We start from the raw sequence: 19,435 nt of genomic DNA on the forward strand, positions 1-19,435 counted from the left end.
CTCTCCCCCCCCACCCTCCCTGGCCAGAACAGCAACAACCCAACGCGTGTTTTAATAGAAAACTCACAAGAGTCACGGGGGGAGGGGGATGGAAAAGGGGGTTTGTTCCAGCACTGAACTCATCTGTTGGCGGGGACTCTGCCTCCTTAGAACAGGCCCAAGGAGTATTTAGTAAGTAAGACAGAAGGTGATGCTGCTTCTGCCTGCAATTCCTCCCCTCTAAGTGCCCAGTTTTCAGACTTCACAATTTTATTGCAAGAGCTCAAGACAGAAAACTGCTCACAGGCTGGAGGCAAATGGCAGCCCACCCCTCAGGAAGCCCCAGTTCAACTTCCCAGCAGGTTCCACACACAAGCAGCCTGGTGCAGGAGGTGCTGAACTGCAATGGAATCACAGGTGACAAGCTGGCCCAACCTGAGCAGCTGCTGAGAAGATCGCAGGTCAGCAGCGAATGCACCTTCAGAGCACTGCTCCAGGGCACCAGCTGGCTTGACAAGCCACTCTCACATGAACATTGGGGGGGTGAAGAGGGGGCTACTGTTCAGACAAACCTCCGTCTCACTCAGTATTGAAACATATGTGCACGGTGCTTTGCAGGTCCATAAGAGGGCACGCTTTCTGCCCCCAGGAGATCCCCTGCCAAGCAGACTACAGACAAACACAGCAGATGACTGGGGTCTGGGAGAAGGCACAGGGCTGGTGGAGGTAGGTCCAAGAAGACACACTCATTGCTCTGCAGCAGAGAGCAGCTCAAGGACCAAAGTGGCTTGGTTAGCAGGAGCCTTGTCAGTTACACAGGAGCTGCGTACTCCTTCCTAGATGGTTAAAGGAGAGAAGTGTCCCTTCTCATCACCTAGTCGGACCTCCTGCTTTTGCAGAGACATAGCATCTTACACTGGAATCTCTGTATCAAGCCCTTCACTTCTGCCTGAGCTAGATTGGACCTTTTAAAACCCAGCCATTCCTGATTTAAAGACTCTAAGTGATTTAAAGACTAACTAGCCCATTCCTGGGTAAGTTGTTCCAAAGGTTAAAAATTGCACACTGTTTCTAGTCTGAATTTGTCCAGTCTCAGCTTGCAGCCATTAGATCGTGTTGTCTGTGTTTGCTAGATTAAAGAGGTATTTTCCATCAGAAATCTCTGCCCCATGTACTTGTAGAACTGTGATCAACTCACCTGATCCCTTCTCTTGGGCAAACTAAGAACAGATTGAGCGTTGCAAGTTCCTCGCTAGAAGGCAGGTTATACAGACCTTTAATCATTCCTGGTGCCTCTTCTCTAAAATCTTCAGGTTTTTAATATTACATTTCAGTTTACTGTGTGTTTGCTGCTTTACATGGTTCAGGGGACTGCCATTACAAGGCTACAGAAGAAGAGTGTTTGGAGACGAGATGCAGTAATAAGAGGATAATTGATTAGCATACGGGAAGCAGGTGGGAACAGAAGCACACTCGTGAGAAACAGAAGTTGGGATTTTTGCTAAGTGTCTCCAACTATCCTAAAGCCAAACTTATTCTAATTGTCATGGACTGAGCTGTCCCAATGACGTCCAGAGGAATCGTGAGAGAAGGCAGCATGAGTACCTACTGAACGAGAAGGGGTGGCACTGGCCTGGACTACCAGCCAGGCCTCGCAGCTGAAAGCCAATTCAGACTTGCAATGCCCACCTACATACAAGAGATGAAAGCCACAACACTGTACAGCAGCAGCCTGCAGTCACTCCATGGGATGCAGTAAGTCTAGTATTTAGAACAGGGAGCTGGAGTCAGGACTCCTGGGCTCCAGCCCCGCCACTGACTCACTACATCACCCTGGGCATGTCACCTCTCCTCAGTGTCTAGAGGGAGGTAACAGGAACCTGGGTCTGCAGGGCCAGGCAGCTGTGACAGGAGATGGATTTTCACCTCTAGAAACTTCCTAGAGAACAACAACAAAATTGAATCAGCCATTCAGCATTTGCTTCCCTTGAACACCCTGGCACAGCTGGCTCCTGGTGGGAGTGTCTGCAGAAATAGTGCATTTTAAGTCATTACTAGAGAGTTGGAAGGGTTTTTTGGTTGGGGGGTGAAACAGGAGAAGAATGTTGGACTCCAGCTGCGAGTATTCACTCAGGAAACCTGACCGCAGGTGTGTTGCTTATCCATCTAGAGAGCAGAAGCAGGACCATGTGGCCACCATGCCTGATGCAAAGCAAACAGCTGGAATGTTGGATACCCTCAAAGGGCTGGGAGAGGGGGTCCTGCAGCAGGGAGGCAGCTGCCAGCAGAGTTATGCCAGCTGCTCTTGTTCTCAGGCAGCCACCCATCTTGGCTGTTGGGAAATCATCAGTTACAACAGCACCCTCTGCCTACTTCCCCTCTTCCTGCCTCATGTCAACTAACAGAGCCCACCACCTGGTTCTGCAGCCCCACATGGCCCACACTGGTTCCATCCCTGCTGGGAGCAATTTCACAGTGTGGCCTAGTGGACAGAGCATTGACTGCGATTCAGGAGACCTGGATGCCACTGGCAGACTGGGTGACCTTGGGCAAGCCACTGCACTTCCGTGCCTCAGTTTCCCCATCCCATCTGTAGAATAGGGATAATGACTCCTTTGTAGGATGGCTGAGAAGCTGTACAGAAGTGCCAGGTACGGGCTGTACCCGGTGTAGCTGTAGCTGTGTCAGTCCCAGGATGTTAGAGAGGTGGGTGAGGTGATAGAAGTTGGTCCAACCACAGATATTTCCTCACCCACCTAGTGTCGCTAGGTGTTATTACTATCATTAGACAGCACAGTTAAACTTCCCCGCAGATGGGAAGCTCAGCCTCCACCAGAGCTGGGCTGACACAAGCTGCAACATGTCACACGTCTGACAAACAACATTTATTTACATTCCCCTCCCTTAAACATACACCCCAGCGCCTTGCTCACTCCCGTCTGCTTTGGTTTAGAGCTTAACTGCTAATGCTGGTAAATAATTCACTCTCTGGGCAGGCGGGGGTTTCATGCCAGTTTACTTTGCAGTATAATGAATTAGAATAAAAACACCCTTTAGTCTGTTCGCTGTGTCAGCCCTGGTTTTAATAGGTTACATAATGAAGTCATTCCTGGGCTATTAGCCCTCCTCAGCCTGGTCAATAATTTACTATAATCACTTTGGAAAGCAGCACTTGGCTATATTCCTCCTCCTTTGGTTTTCTTAGAAGTCTTGGGGTGATTGGCCTGGAGCCTGCAATGCAGGAGTTTAGGAAGGGGGGGGTCAATGAGGTGGGGGATTCCCCCCTTGGTGGAACCTGCTGAAGGACTGGACAATTATAAAGACTACCCAGGAGTTACTATAATTGATGCTAACAGAAGTTTGGGAATGAAGATAAACGCTCATGCTGCTAAGCTGGAGTTCATCTCTGACTATGGGGGTCAGGACGAGACCTTCACGGGGCAGATTATCCCATGTCTGCTAGCTACTGCATGGCTTCTTGCACCTTCCCCTGAAACATCTGGCTCTGGCCACTAGTCCATCTAATCCAGCATCTGGTCTCCACAATAGGCCTGGTGCAGTCTAGCAATTCTAGATCTCAGTGGCATGAACGACCTATGGCTGAAGAGAAGATGCCCCAGGCTCTCTCTATTGCTCCCCAGCTCTGGACTCCAAGTCTGTTGTCCTGCTACTTCAATCGCTGACACACACATCTGGGTAGCAATCACAGAACCATAGGGAGCTAGCAGGCATCACAAGGGTCAGATAGTCTAACCCCACCATGATGCAAGATTTCTGTACCCACATCCCACCTCCAGAAGGGCTCAAAGATTGCAGCGAATAAAGCATCCCCTCTTGTTCTGCTGCAGGTGGGTCATAGCCCCTGGAAGATAATGACTAACTTTTGCATCTACTCTTCCACATTTACCTAGCTGCAATGTCACCATTAGAACCATGACCCACTGTTGTAGCTGGCTGGGCTGCACCAGCCAGCTAGTCTGGGAACGCCGCATGACCCTTCCCCTCCCCCCTTGCTCTGGGTGTCTTCGCAGGTGGATGGAACTGAGGCTTTTGTCCCAGTGGGATATGGCAGGGCCTGGCTCTCCTAATATTTGAAGGGGGTTGGCCTTCGCCAGACAGGGATCAGTCCTGGAGACCCATGCTCTCTTGTTACCATCAGCTTTCCCTAGAGTCATCCCCAGGTTGCAGCACTGGGATGGCCCTCAGCTCTCTTTCCCGCTAATCACTCGGCAGAGCTCTCCCTGCCAACAAGTGTTCTAAACTATTGTTTGTTCTTGGCTTCGGTAGGGTGCAGTTTTTGAAACATTATTGACACTCTGCCTTGTGTTTGTCCAACACCTTGCCCTCATTTCTACTGGCTATACTGACATTGATCGATCCTCTTGCAATAGACAGTTACAGCCCCAGTTCCACGGCCTGGCCAACACGCAAAACCAGATGGCAGCTGCGTTTTAGCCTATACACTCTCAGGCTCTACATGGCACAATTCCTGCAGGAGTGACAACAACATCTCCATAAATACTGTATTCATCATGTCAGGAAGGCTCAGTCAGTAAAACACTCCTCCAGGCCCAGAGTCACAGGTTCAAGTTTTACTCCAGGTTGTCTGCTCTATTCTTTGGCACAATACTTGGGGAGAAAAGCTAAGCTCTTAATAGGAGACTAAATCCTTGTGCTTTCCATGGGCCACGTCCCAGCTACAGAGCCCACATGACAGATTCTTAGCACAGTCTTTTTTTCTTGCGAGACAGGCAAGTCTCAACATCCTCATATCACAGATGGGAAGCAAGGCAGGAAACATTAAGTGACTTGCCCAGGGTCATGCAGAGAATTAGCAGAAGAGACAGGACTAGAACCCTGATCTCCTGTACCCAGCCACAGGACTCTGTGGTCTCTCACCCATTTCTTGGGAATGGTCCAAGACAATACCCAAGCACCCTGGCAAATACACTTCCCAAGTAAACAGACTAACGTCCATGACCGAGCACGAGCCAAAGCTGAGCCCAGATGCTGCTGCCGTGGCCTGCACTATTGGCACCTTTACGGTGAACGGCTGCAAGGCAGACGCAATACAAAAGGTACTGGGTAAAAATGGAGTTATTGTCTGTTCTGGTTGCTGGCACACAAGGCAGAGCCCAGTTTGGGCCCTTACTATGACCTGATCTCTCTGCAGACACTGGTGCTCACGTGGCAAAAGGTGCTAGATACTGCTCTAAACCCACTGACAAGAACCCATGAACTGAAGATACAGGCAGAAGGCCCCCGGAGCTCACTGCTGGCCACTGCACTGCCTCCAGGCCTGATCCTGTGAACGGTTATTCCCATTTACACACTGACTCGTACGCACTGGCCCGCTGGAGGCTGAGACACTCCACCCCAAGCCTTGGCAGGAGCAGGCCCTACATTTACAGCTCACTCTCAGCTAGAACTTCCTCAGGTCTCCTTCCAAGCTCAGAACAGCCGCGCTTGGCTGCCCAGAGGCACTCCAACTGCCACAAGGCTCAGTGAACACACATCTGCACAGCACGCTTGGCAGAGGACAGGCATTCATCTACTCAGAGGTGAAGTAACTTGCCCATGGCTATGCAGAGAGAGCAACGGAACCAGGAGTAAGATGCAAGCACCCTGAGTTCCAGCCCTAATCACCAGCGAGCCCTGATGATGGTTAATTGATGAAGTGAGCTCACCATATCAGCCACCTTAGGCAATTCCATGGCACTGGAGATAATCAGTCGGGACACACAAATGGTCACAAACACAGAATGCCAGAGAACCCACCAGCATCCCACCACCACCTCCAAGACCCGGCCCCGCCCAGGGCCCTACCTGCTTTAACGCGGATATTGGGGCTCCTGATTTTGCCTGCCGAGTTCTCCGCGGTACAGAAGTAGTCATTGTCGTGGATAAAGCTATTGAAGGCTGATGGCGAGAAGGGGTAGAGTTGCAAAGTCCCATTGGCATGGACATGCCGGATGTGCGGTACATCATAGATGTCGTCCCCTGTGGCGAGGTACCAGCGAAGGGCGGCGCTGGGTGACCCTGCTGCAGGGCAGGGGATCACCACCCCGACTGTGCTGGAGAAGGTCACCTGCTGGATAGAGTCGTTCACAAAGTAGAGACTGGTTCCAACATCTTCAGTGTGTGCTGTGGAGAGACCAGAGCCAACAGCAGGGAGTTACTGCAAACATCCAACTCCTCTTGCTTGCAGAGCAACGGCTTCCCATTGGCATGTCCCAGGAGCAAGGCCAGCTCCAGCGTTTTTGCTGCCCCAAGCGGCAAAAAAAGCCACGATTGGCAGCACTTCAGCGGTAGCTTTACCACCGCCGCTTTCTTCTTCAACAACAATTTGGCAGCAGGTCCTTCCCTCCGAGAGGGACTGAGGGACCCGCTGCTCAATTGCTGCCAAAGACCCGGATGTGTCGCCCCTCTCAGTTGGCCGCCCCAAGCACCTGCTTGCTGCACTGGTGCCTGGAGCTGGCCCTGCCTGGGAGCCTTCTCAGGCAGTAGCAAACAGCCCCAAAGGGAGTGGGTAGATTGGTGCATGAACACAGTGGCCAGGTACTTCTCACCTCTCCTCAGCAGCTGGTCCAGGGCTGAGGGGATGCCTTGGAAATCCCAGCCCTTTCAGAGGACAGCAGTTTCCCAAAATCGCTAGGACACCTACGACTAATGCAAGCTATGTTTCCCAGGATGCCCTTGTGTGAGCCTCCCCACAGGTAAGTCACCTGTCCGCCCCCTCCCCCTCCCCCTCCTCCTGGGCTAGCTGAGTTAGGGAGGGAAGAGGTGGCCATGGACCATTGGACACTTCCTGAGAAGTCTCCTCAGACAGTGGGCCCCAGAAACAGTCAGGCAGAACTCTAAAGCGTGGGGATGGTTGTGTGACAGGAAGCCATGTGAGAGCAATGGGGCTTTGCCAGTCTCCAAGAGAGCAGCTCTTCACAGCCAGGTCTCACAAACTGCAGCCAAGGCCTGGAAGAGGAGGAAAGTCTCCCTCAACCTTTCTCCTCCTCCAGTGCAGGCAGAAAGGCCTTTCCCTCCCAGCTCCTCCTTCCAGCTGCTCCACTCTGACTCCTTCCCACTGACGCCTCAAACCTGGAAGGAGAGGGGACAAGTTTGCCATCAAGGTGCCAAGTTGCTTAGAACCGATTTTTTAAGGGCACTACTTTTACGTAGGCAAAAGGACGCTAATATAGAAAGCAGTGATTGGTGTCAGGGTATGAATAGCTCTGACGGAGAGCACAATCCCTCTGCTTGTGCTATAGCAGGGCCAATAAGCAAATAACTACTCTACCACTGGTTTAGAATGAGTCACAGGGGACCCTTCATCACCTCAAATTCTTCAACTTTAGGGGGGATGGAGAAGAGGGGAAGAAGGGAAAAGACTCTCATCTGTATTAATATTCTTAGCTTAGCTTTTAGCTGCCCCTCCAGGGAGAACGCTTCATGACTGCTCATTTGAGAAAAGGCCATTAAAGCGTTATTGGCCAGAGCAACTCACATCAGATCACAAAGCCGTGATGAGAGCATCAGCACCAGACTCCACTGAAAAAGTAAAATTTGTGTTTTCATCAGGATGGGTGTTTGGAACCACGCTCCTTGCCATGGGTAAGCGTCACGTCACCAGCTGGCTCAGGCTTTCCTGAGCTGACAGGGGGAAGACCAATCCTGGAGTGTTATTTTACTTTACACAACAGAATCTTTAATGTGCAAGTCTCCCTCACAGTGACAACAACAACAATGCAACTACACTTGTAGAGAACTTATCAGAGCAACTCCACAGAAGATTAGACATCTTGGCACTTGAGTTAAGTATTCTTGTTTTATAGAGCTGGGGAAACTGAGGCACAGTGAAGCAAAGTGCCCATGGGGTCTTAGTGAATCAGAGGAAACCCAGGAAGGGAAGAACCAAGGAGTCCTGGCTCTAGTCTCCTGCTGTAACCACCAGAACATGCTCTTTCACTGAGCTGGGAATACAACCAAGGAGCCCTCTACTCTACCCACTAAACAATTCCCCCTCTTATTTAATCCTTTTGGAGAGGGAAATATAATCTCAGTCTCTCTCAGCACCCATTGAACAGCCTGTTTCTTATTCCTCTCCATGTTTTGAGCAGGAACATCAGCTACGATGACAACATTTCCTTTCTCCAACTACCCAGAGTTCTACTGGCCCAAGTCAAGGATGCTGTAGTCAGTTTTGTGGCTACAAACTGGTAGGGATCAAGGATGAACTGATTAGGAATGTTACTGCTAATTAAACAACAGATTTACAGGTAAAGAACTTCATGCCCCTCCTCTCCCTGTGAGTCCATGAGCAGACCGAAAGGGACAAAGACATTTATCTATTTTTTCTCATTGGGCTGACAAGTGCTAGGAGACTTGTGACAAACTCAGGATAAGACTATCTATAGCTGATCCTCTGATGGCCTTTGAAAAGCTACTTGGGCTCTCAGTAGCACAGTGCCACTGAACACTCATGTCGTGACATCTAATCTCTTTTGGGCAGGGGGCATCTTTTTGTTCTGTGGCGGTACAGAGTCTAGCACAGTGGGCCCTGGCCTACAACAGGGGCTCCGAGGAGCAATCAAGATATAAATAATGTCTTACAGCTGGTTTGTTGTGATGAATCAGCATTTCTGCTCTTCTTGACACTCATCTTGCCCATACACGAGAGGAAAATATGCACTGACAATCAGATGAAGGAAAACAAGCAAAGAGAAAGCATCTGTGTGCTACCATTGTGGTAACATTCTGCATGTGCCCTGAAACACAAGATGGCATGGAGACTGCTCTCGCTTTAAAGGTAGAGCACACAGAAAGTAGACATCCTTTCTGCTGTGTAGCTACATGTGTCATGCAAGGACCTAGAACCATAAATCTTCTGTAGCTCTCTGCAATTCTGATCCATGCTACAGTCCCTCTCCCATTTCATCTATCCCCGCACCCCACAGCCCCCCCTGGAATCCTAGAGGGGCCTTTTAGCTGTGTGAGAGAAAAGGGGGAATTATAGGAACTTCTTCACATCCCATCCCTTTTCTCAGCGCCCCTCATTGCACTATTGTAGCAGGGCTCCCCGCTAGTCCTCATGAGCATTCCACTTGCTCTGTCCAAGAGCAGGCAGAATCAACAGTGCTGACCCCCAGGTGAGTATCCCTACTTGAATGGAAGCCACAATTTGCAGGACATGTTGCCAGCTGTACGATGCAATGATCAGATATCATCCTGCTAGAGAATAATTTTCTCTGCAGACATCACTCTTGCATGCTGGATACACAGAGGGGGTGAGGGGGAAGAATGGAAAAATACCTCATAAATAAAGAGAGAAATTCAGATTACCAGTAAAGCTTTTTCACGTCAAAGGGGAAAATGGATTTTTAATAGAAAATGGAAGTTATGGGATTGGTAGTAGTTATGTGACAGACGCATAGAGTTAAATCCATATAATCTCCTTTACCATTTAACATTGAGCACCATCCTAATCCCATGTTTCAAAAAACTGTCTCCAAATCACAGAGAGATTAAAAATTTAGAAATAGCACTGCAATATTTTTAAACTAGAAATTGCTGCTGGCATCTGGTCACATGCGTTGACCCTAACCTAAATATCGAGGGCTTTAATTTATACAGACCACAAACCCTGGGGTGGGCGTGGTGAAAATGGAACAGTTTCCTACTGGGAGACAATATGTCACTGCCAGGGGCATTGTACTGACTGCTGGAGACCTGAACTCTGCTGGATGAGAGATGCACAGGTGGACTAAAATGTGGATGGACCGTGCCTAGCTAGCACTGAGGAGCATCTATTTTGAGTTATCACTGTACAATCTTCTTAAATCACAGTAAATTACAACCTAGGGTATTGAAATATTAATATCTCCATCTCAGCTGGGAAAAATGAATCATTTTGTTATCATCCCTTAGCAATATTTACTAGTCTTGTTCGCTGGACTCTTGGAACTGCACTCTCTTTAGAAGCAGAGCCACTCTCGGCACCACAGAAAGATGCGTTAGAGTAAATGAGTGCTTTCCACCTAATGAGAAGCCAAGCCAGAGTGACCATAAATTCACCCCAACCCTATCACTGAGCCACCTGAAGTTTAGACTTGAGTACTCCCCAAGAAACTGCACAAACTGAAGTTTTCAGCATGTGCATTCATCAAAAACGGGGCAGTTTTCAATGCTTAATGCAGTGTGTATGTGGCTTTCAGGCCCAAGGCGTTGGCTTTTCCCACTACATGTGACCCAAGAGCTCAGAGAGATGGTGGTCACTAACACCCCATTTCCACAGCATCTTTCCTCCCAGGGCACTTCACACAAGCTACACACTTCTGCATATTCTGCAATGAGATGCACGCAGGAGCCTTAAGTAGGAGTTTAGGACAGAAAGTGAAAGAATATGGAGTCCAGGCCACAATGCAAGAGGAATGTAGTGGGTAAAGTGCAATGATTCCAAATGCACCTGGAGTAGCAGGATAGTATGGAAACATTAACTAAAAGTCGTCAGGACCCTCCAACATCACAACGCCCCCCATCGTGCTGAGACCTTGTGCACCCCTTAGGAGGAAAGAGCACCACCCACTGAACTCCAAATCCTAGTTCCAGTGGCACCCAGAGGTGAGATCTGATGCTGGACTCACAGCCCAAATCAGCACAGAGGCAGAGCAGACTCAACTTCCATCTTCCAGATCGCTGAGAGGTCACAGTCACTGCAGTCTTTGCTGCAGGTGCCATTTGCACACCCTCAAACCAGACAGAGCACATACCCCAAGTTCTGATAAAACGAGCACACCCTAAATCCCTGCACAGAAAACACAACAACTCTCCAAAGACATGCACATTACCTGGTACCCTACCTCTGCAAGGCAAACCTAACCAAAGAGGAGCTTGAAATGCAATCCTACACCTCCTCCCTCTACACCAGGGTATTGCAAGGGGGACACGCAGAACTAGACAAAGGGAATACGCTGAGCCAGAATGGGGGTGAATACACCAGCCTTTCAACTCTGGAGACCTGATTTCAAGTTCTGCTTACATCATGTATGCAGCAACTCTGGCAAGTTTCACCTGAGTCTCCACCGGATATTTAGTGACATCACTGAGCCAACACACATTTCATGTGTCCCATCAAGGGAGGCTCAGGACTGGACTAAGGTCTGGACTGTGGTACATCAGAGGAGCAAGCACATCAGCTGCTAGGCTCTGTTCCGGGGCCAGCAGGCCATGACTTTCATTAGCCCTAAGCCTGCATGCTTCTACAAGCAGAGAGGGCAATTTCCCTCACACGCCCCAAAAGGTGTAAGAAATAAACCACAAGGTGAATCAATAGACTGAACAGGCAGAGGGGAGTACTGAAATCCACTCAGTTGTGTCCTTTTCCCCAGTGCACTAGAATGAACGTTGGCTATCTTCGGTTCCCACAGGCCTTTCAAAATGTAATTCCTGGTCTGGTCAGCAGATGAGCAAAGGTCAAGGAACTGGGTTTCTAGATATTTGATACAGCTTAGTCAGCAAGGGATGTTTGCAATGCTATAGGGGGCATTGAGGGATTATTTTTAATTTAAGAATCTGGGGAAAGACTCTTTACAAGAAAAAAAAAATAGGTACTTAGAATTTTGGTTTCAAGGTGCATAAAATTGTGAGTCTTAACTAACCACCATGTAAAGTCACCAGCAGAGTACTTCAGTCTCCTGAAATAACCACATACATTTGTGCTTCATTCTCTCCCAGCAAGTTGCACGTAACAGCCTGCCTATTTCAGAGTCTGCTGAATTCACATTATCCAACATACAGCTCAAAACTCACATGCTTCCATGTCAGGAGAATTCTTTCCACAAAGAGACTTTCAATTTGATTCTCACACTGAGCTCAGCAGCTGGTTCAAACGAGGCAGGTGCACCTCAGTGCCACATGGGCAGAAAGGAGGGCACCACACTGGACACATATGGTGTCTTGTGGGTGCTCAAGGCATGGCCAGTGGATTCCTAAATTCACAACCCACTGCCAACCTCTGCAAGCTGGGTGAGGACAAAGGCTCCTAGCACGGGCAAACTGACAAGGTGTGATTGCTATTCCCTTCTGAAGAATACAAGTACCAGAAAATCTTAGGGCTGCATGTGTTGATTCTTCATTTACGACACACAGAGCTTTATACCTCAGCAAGGCGCAGATACTGGTCTCTTAGCAAGCTGCCATCATGGCCCTGGTGTCGTAAAATGATGACACTGGGCACTGCCAGGACTTCACTACTGCAAGCTCTACCTCCAGGGACTTCATGGATTCCACGTTTCATTTCCAAGATAAATGAGCACCTACCACACTGGGGGGCATGGGGGGGGAGAAGATTAAAAAATGGAAGCAACATATTTCACTGCTTCTAATATTTGAACACAGCGTACACAAAATGCCAACATCACAAATCAGCAGGCAGAGAACTCCAGCAAAATCATACAGGGAAATTATTCCCCCAGTTTAAGTATATCAAGATTTTGACTTGTGAATTGGAAGCTGTATGATCAGGAGGAGCATACAGCTTCCAATTCACATCGCCCTCCCTCTCATTGTTATGGCTGCTCTTTAATTTGTATAATCAACCATTAAGCCCTCTTTCGCTGAACTCCGCTTGCTAACTACCTATTTTTATTTTATAGACTAAAAAAAAATCAACAAACTACTACAGCCTACTGAGGGATTTCTAAACTTTAGTGGTCCCTAGGGTCAAATGTTTATTTGCTTTTTGTTTCTAATTGAGCTCTTGTTCTACAGCAGAAATGTATTAAATGGTTGTGCTTTGATACCTAGAAGAATTAAGTATCTGAAAGGTTTATCATGCATTAAGCAATTCAATTTTTTATCCTATTATAATGAAACTTCCATTGTGTTACTGTCCTCTCCCTGGAATTGTTCCACTTTAACACTTTCAGCACAGAGACTCTTAAAAATAAAATCTCTCTTGAACTGAAAAGAGAAAAAAAAATAATGAGGCCATAAGGTGTAGTGCTAATGGAGGCTTTTAATTTGCTCTTCTCAGAAGAGAGAGCTCTGTAGCACAGACTCTTCGCTGAGGGGCTGGGGCTGAAAACGTACACAAATATTAACAGGCTGCGTTGGATTTATTATTTTCGATGTTGGGGGAAAAAGAGACTTTTAGTGCCTCGGAGGGTTATTTGTTTTGGTTTTTCCTTTTTACATAGGAAACATGCAAATCTAGGCAAAGCAGACGCTTCCATGTTCAGTACAGCAGGTCCAACAACAGCAATTTTTTCTAAAGCTCCCAAATACAGATTTATTCTGGCTTTAATACAACTATTTCATAATTGACTATCATAACCACACAGGATGCACCATTAAACCTCAGTAAATATGTTAATTATACTAATATTTAATATACAATAACAATGGTATTTAAGGATGCAGCCCACTACCGCTACCTATTTCCTAAGATTGCCTCTTGCTGTTTTCATATGATGAAAGCGATTATTAGAGAAAATGTTTTATAAGCTGAAAATAGCTCATTTTACATAACATGGTCGTTTGTTACTACATCCGTGGACCAGATAATAAATTAAAAGGTAAGTTACTACAAAAATAAAACACAAAAATCCCTATCAAATCAGAACAGGGGAGCTTTTTTAGCTAACACCATTGAAATATTATAACAAATGGATTGTAATTTCACCACCAATGGTACAAGCAGATGTCTTTCCTTTTCAACTGCATCTATAGTTGGGGACCTCAGTTTAGCGCACCCCACATACAGATTTGGATGACACTAGCAATCCCCAATTTACCGTTAATCAAGTGTTGTGTCTCCTTGACACACTTACTTCACAGTCATTTTTTCCCCCAGTCTGAAGGATCAAACCAGTGGGTTACATTAATGTAGCATTCCTAGAAGAGAGGATGGGATTTAAAAGCATCTCCGGATTGAGTTGTTTTATGAGATTAGAATATTGCTGTAAATAGTCTTTGGGAAGTAAGGACAGCAGAACAAAGCTTTTAAAAAGTCCTGCTACAAGCTTCAGCCTTTGCAATCTTGCCTGCACAAAGAGAGGCTGAGTAGGTATAGAAAACATTTTAATATTCATGTAATTAAGGCGCTTCTGTGGGGCTGGAGAGCTGTGTGGGGAATGGGGCTTTTTCATTTCTCCCCCGCCAGAGGATTTCAGCGGCTGCAAAGAGTTAATATCGCTAATTATCAGCTCGGAGCTCCCATTGCAAGGATCCGCTGCCCCCATTAAAAAGGCTCCGCAAGCAAACTCCAAGTTGGGGCTCCTGGGCTTTGATTTTGTCCTTAAGACAGAAGTAGCGGCGTCACCCTCGCTCCGAATCGAAAGCCCAGATCCATGTTAATGGAGCCCAGCGGTACCGTAGCCACACGGGGCTCTGCAGCAGGTTCCATCCGAAGAGAAGGCGCCCCCGCCGCCTGCCCCCGGGGGAAGAGGGTGGCAGAAGGGAGCGGGCAGGGCCCCCTGCCAGCGGGTTTCAAACACCCTCCCCCGCCCAGCCGCGGGCAGACGTCTCGAGGGGGTTTCTTTATTTGCAACGACCCCCTTCCAAAGAGACCCTCCCCCGCGATCAGCCGGGGGGGCTTTACAAATGCAGCGCTACCAGCCAGCCCACAGCCCTGGGTTTAGCATCCCGTCCGGCCAGACCCTGTCCTACCCCGGGAGGGGGGCGGGGGCTGCAGGTCTGGGCTTGCCTATCCCCGACCTTGATTAGCCCCATGGCAACCTGAGCCCAGAGACCCAGCCAGCCCCCTGGGCACTTCCGCTGGCGAGCCGCGTCCTGCCCCCGCCCCCCCGTCTCCTGCCCGGTGCAATTGCACCGTCACAATCATTAACTGTTCAGTTAATCCAGGGCGTCGCAGCAGGGCTGGGATGCCCCCCCCACCGGTGGGAAAGTCGGAGCTGACCCTGGGGAGGACGCTGCACAGCCCCCCCGACCAACCCATCAGAGAGGATCGCGGCTGGACGGGACCTCGGGCGGTATCGAGCTCAACAGTGGGTTCCTCCTGACCTCCCCCCGCACACACCAGCGACCCGAAGCGGTTAAAGGCAGCAGCCCAGGGCAGGCTCAGAACCGGCTCCGCTTCCTCCGGGGGAGGGGGGGGGCTCACAGACCCACTATGCCAGAGCCCGAAACTCCGAGCCCCGTGGGGCGCTGCCCCGCCCCAGAGACCCAACCCCGCGCTGCTGCCCGGCCCCCGGCATCACCCCCTGCCACCAGCCGTCGGGGCTCGGCCCCGCACATCCCCCGGCTGGGGGGTTGCAGCTCGGACAGCCGCGAGAGCAGGGCATCGAGGGCTCTGCTGCGGGACACGCACTGGCCCCCGCGGCCAGCAGCGCTGACTGGCAAGAGCAGTGGGCTGGGCGCAGACACCCCTCGGCCCGGCCAGGGCCAGCCTGGCCCTTCGCCCCCAGCCCCCCGGGAGCCGGTCCCTTTTACAAACCACGCAAGGCGCAGGACTAGAGCCCGCTGGCCACGGAGTAACACCCCCCCCCCGGAAGGGACATACCTTTCTGCAAAGAGTACAGCAGGAAAAAAGTTACCAGCCACATGCCATAAAGAGCACCTATTTTCTCGGGGATGTAGTGCAGTTCCTTGCAGCGCTGCGCCCCGACGTGCCGTGCTCCTGCCTTGCCCAGCACTATCCAGGTTCAGATGCTCACAGCTGAGCTCCCAGCAGCTCCTCCTTCCCCTTCTCCCTAGCTAGTATCAGCCGGAGGGTGGGCAGGGCTGCCTGTGTACTCCCCGCCCACACTCAGCATGCGTTGGGGGGAGCAGCCTGGCCCTTTGCAGTTGCCAGTGTGGATATATTATCTATTGTATCTGAACCGGGGGGGACATTTTCCAGATTCAATCTCTGTGCGGTAGGGGACGTGATCACGTATAAAATCTTGTCATTTGCGCACACACACACACAGGCTCCTTTATTAAAGGAAAAGACACTCAGCTCTCTGGCTCTAATTGTACAGACCAGCCTTTCACACCTGCTTGCAGAGACACCTGCTTGCACTAATGCCTCGGGCCAGCTTGCACAGGGACAGGGCTTAGCACCTGTGCACACACATTCATCCTTCCTCTCCCAGATCTGGCAGCACCAGTCAGGTCACTCCAAAGTGCATGTGCACACTTGAAGAGGAGGCTCATAAGATACCCCACACCCCTTGGCTGGGACTGCCCACAGGTGTAAAGTTAAGCATGCATAGGAAGCTACAGAGTATATATATAAAATAGAGAGGGGCAAGATACAGCTTGTTGGAGGGGGGTTATGCCCCATGAAGGTAAGTTGGTTTTGCACTTATATAGAGCAATTCAGAACAGACAGTTCTAGTTCTCTCTCTAAAGTGTGTACACACACACAGCTCTGCTTATTCGTCCCTAGAAGCTGCGTTCACATCAGTAGATTTGCCCCTCTGTAACCCATTCTGTTCCCCTTCTCTCCCCTGTAGGCCGTAACACACTTTGCCCACAGCTGTCACTGCTGCAGAGCATAGTCACTTGGAGCTTTGTGGCAACTGGGGGTGGGGGCAGAACTCAACTCCCCCCACTACAGAAAGGCACCACCCCCACTGTTTGCACTGAAGTAAACTCTCCTTTAACTTGTTAGTGATACAGGGCCTAGGACAGTCAATTAAGCAGATCCTATTCCAGCCAACAGATGGCCAAGTTCAACCCTACTGTGCAAGTGGCCTAGTTACAGTACTGCTGAACTAGTCTGAGAATGCGAGATAAAATAAAAATCTAGCTAACAACAAATGCTTTCCCACCCCCACTCAAAACACTGAGTTACAGGGAAATATCTGAAATTTGTCAGTTTGACAAAACAAAATTGAGGTAGAAGTTTTCAGGTTTTGGTTTTCAAAGAAAAAAGTGTTTTCACTGGAGACCTGGATTTTTTCATGAAGAACTTAAAAAAAAAATCTAGATTTTCATTAAAGTGATTTGGCATTTTTTGAGCAGCTCTAGTTTCTACAGCTCTTTGTACATGCTGGAGAACCACGAGCAAGGTAACCCCATGACATGCTCCCAGGAGGCAGGTAAGCATTATCCTCCCCACACAGCTGTGGAGGTCAGAGGCACTGGGAGGTGACATGACATAAGACCACACAATAGGTCAGTGATACCAGAACTCCAAGATTCCCAGTCCTGTATGCCCTGGGACCTGCTCTCTCCCTTTTCACCTGCCATTGACAGTCTGCATTCTCCTTTCCCTCCCCATTTAGGAGCATCTATCACCCCAAAGGGTCAGCCATCCACCCCTACACTCACAGAGTCTGTGAGAACAGCTGTTTGCACCTCCACCAAGCCTTTTGTCTGCAGATGTGAGCTGGCCAAGCATGGCACTGAAAGTGTTCCCTGCCTCCATTTTCTGCCTCCCTTGTGGGCTCAGCGCTCCAGCTAGGTCACTCTGAATTCAACCCTCTTCTAAGGTAACAAGAGTCCAAACAAAAAGCTTCTTCAGCACACCCTGCAGGCTGGATCCCCAGGCCCACCTGTAAGCCTCTCCACACGGGGACCTCAGCCCAGCTTCCAGGCTCTCTCCAGAGCCTTCTGCTGGAACCCACCTTGCTCCCTAGACATCTGCTGCTTCCAAACTGAGTTCTCACCCTTTGATGGGGCCCAGGTGTTTCAAATTATCACATGACCCCAATTAGCCTCACCCCCTTTCGCTGGGAGGCAGCTAATTATGGAACAAGTAGGACTGACTGAAGAGGGCTGGCTAGCCACAGGCCTCCTGACCCTTAAAGGGGCAGACCAGCCTGTTATAGACTTGAAACAATCCTCCCCCACCTTTGCAAAGCATTGTGAGCTCTGCCCATAAGAGGGGCTCCTTGAGTGCACTGCGCGCCCCCCCTCCCCCACGGAGGACTGCTCTCATTGTATAGAAAGGGACATTCAGGCACAGAATAGCACCTGCCCATGGTCACACAGCAAGCCAGTGGCAGCACCAGGTATAGGACCAAGGAGACCTGGTTGCCCAGCCCATCCTCCAGCTGCTAGAGAAAACAAACAGTCCTTTATCTGTCTGGGCAAACTGGAGAAATGGTCTGAAGTAAAGAGGATGAAGTTAAACAAGTACAAATGCAAAGTGCTCCACTTAGGAAGGAACAGGCAGTTGCACACAAACGAAATGGGAGATGACTGCCTAGGAAGGAGTAATGCGGAAAGGGATCTGGGGGTCATAGTGGATCACAGCTAAACAGGAGTCAACAGTTTAACACTGTTGCAAAAAAGAGCGAACATCATTCTAGGATGTATTAGCAGGAGTGTTGTGAGCAAGACACTAGAAGTCATTCTTCCGCTCTACTCTGCGCTGATTAGACCTCAGCTGGAGTGCTGTGTCCAGTTCTGGGCACCACATTTCTCCAGTTTGTCCACTTCTCTCCTGAAAGTCCAGAGAAGAACAAAAATGAGGCCTAGAAAACATGACCAATGAGGGAAGATTGAAAAATTTGGGTTTGTTTATTCTGGAAAAAAGACGGGGGGGCGGGGATGGGGCGGGACGACATGATAACAGTTTTCACATATGTAAAAGACTGTTACAAGGAGGAGGGAGAAGAATTGTTCTTCTTAACCTCTGAAGAGAGGACAAGAAGCAATGGGCTTAAATTGCAGTAACGGTGATTTAGGTGGGACATTAGGAAAAACTTCTCACCTGTCAGAGTGGTTAAGCACTGGAATAAATTGCCCAGGGAGCTTGTGGAATCTCCGTCATTGGAGGTTTTTAAGAGCAGGTTGGACAAACACCTGTCAGGGATGGTCTAGACAATACTTAATCCTGCCATGAGTGCAAGGGACTGACCTCGAGGTCCCTCCCAGTCCTATGATTGTAGGAGTCTATGATCCCTCCTGTTCCATTCCTTTTCCTCCACTCCATCCCTGCGTGTGGTTGTCTCCCTTTCTGCCCCAAGCTAGTGACTGTGCTCCCTGAAAAAAGCTCTCTCGGGGATGGTCTACGTTACAAGGTTAAGCTAGTGTAAGTACATCACTCAGGGCTGTGACAAAACCACACCTGGGTGATGTAACTAAGCTGACCTATGCCCCACTGCTGACACCACTAGGCTGGCAGAAGAATTCTTCCGTGGACCATGGATCTAGCTACCGCCTTTCCGAGAGTGGGATTTACTACAGCCACGGAAGAGCCCTTTCTGTCACTGCAGGGAGTGTCTACACTACAGGCTCCAGCAGTGCAGCTGCAGCTGTGACACGGTGGCAGTTCTAGTGTTGACCTTTTGTTCATCTCTCATGGCTTCTATGGCACATTGATGGAATTTCTATAACAATGATATGTACTGTAGGGCGTGTATCTATTTTACACACACCTCTTTGCTCAGTCACACTGGCATCCATTACCCCTCTGCAGAGTCCCTACTTCCCCAGAGTTCCTCGGTCCCCAGTCTTTGCAGCCTGCCCATCCTGCTGGAGAGGCCAAGGCGGAGACGCTTGCAGGGCACAG

The 19,435-nt window shown here is 49.4% G+C and overlaps 1 protein-coding gene across 2 annotated transcripts in view; it reads right to left on the reverse strand.

Moving 5' to 3' along the window:
• The window catches only part of DSCAML1 (DS cell adhesion molecule like 1), a 323,770-nt gene extending 308,107 nt beyond the window's left edge, over positions 1-15,663 (reverse strand). Inside the window, exons 1-2 of one of the 2 annotated variants that reach the window (XM_075073502.1) lie at positions 15,491-15,655; positions 5,806-6,123 (exon numbers count right to left, since the gene is read on the reverse strand). In XM_075073502.1, coding sequence (XP_074929603.1) covers positions 5,806-6,123; positions 15,491-15,533 — 361 coding nt within the window. In that variant the 5' untranslated portion in view covers positions 15,534-15,655. Of the gene's footprint in view, positions 1-5,805; positions 6,124-15,490 lie in introns of both variants that reach the window. The other variant, XM_075073503.1, reaches the window with a different exon arrangement.
• Between the last annotated feature and the right edge of the window lie 3,772 nt (positions 15,664-19,435).

Source organism: Chelonoidis abingdonii, chromosome 18 (genome assembly GCF_003597395.2).
Source record: "Chelonoidis abingdonii isolate Lonesome George chromosome 18, CheloAbing_2.0, whole genome shotgun sequence".
Taxonomy (NCBI): Eukaryota; Metazoa; Chordata; order Testudines; family Testudinidae; genus Chelonoidis; species Chelonoidis abingdonii.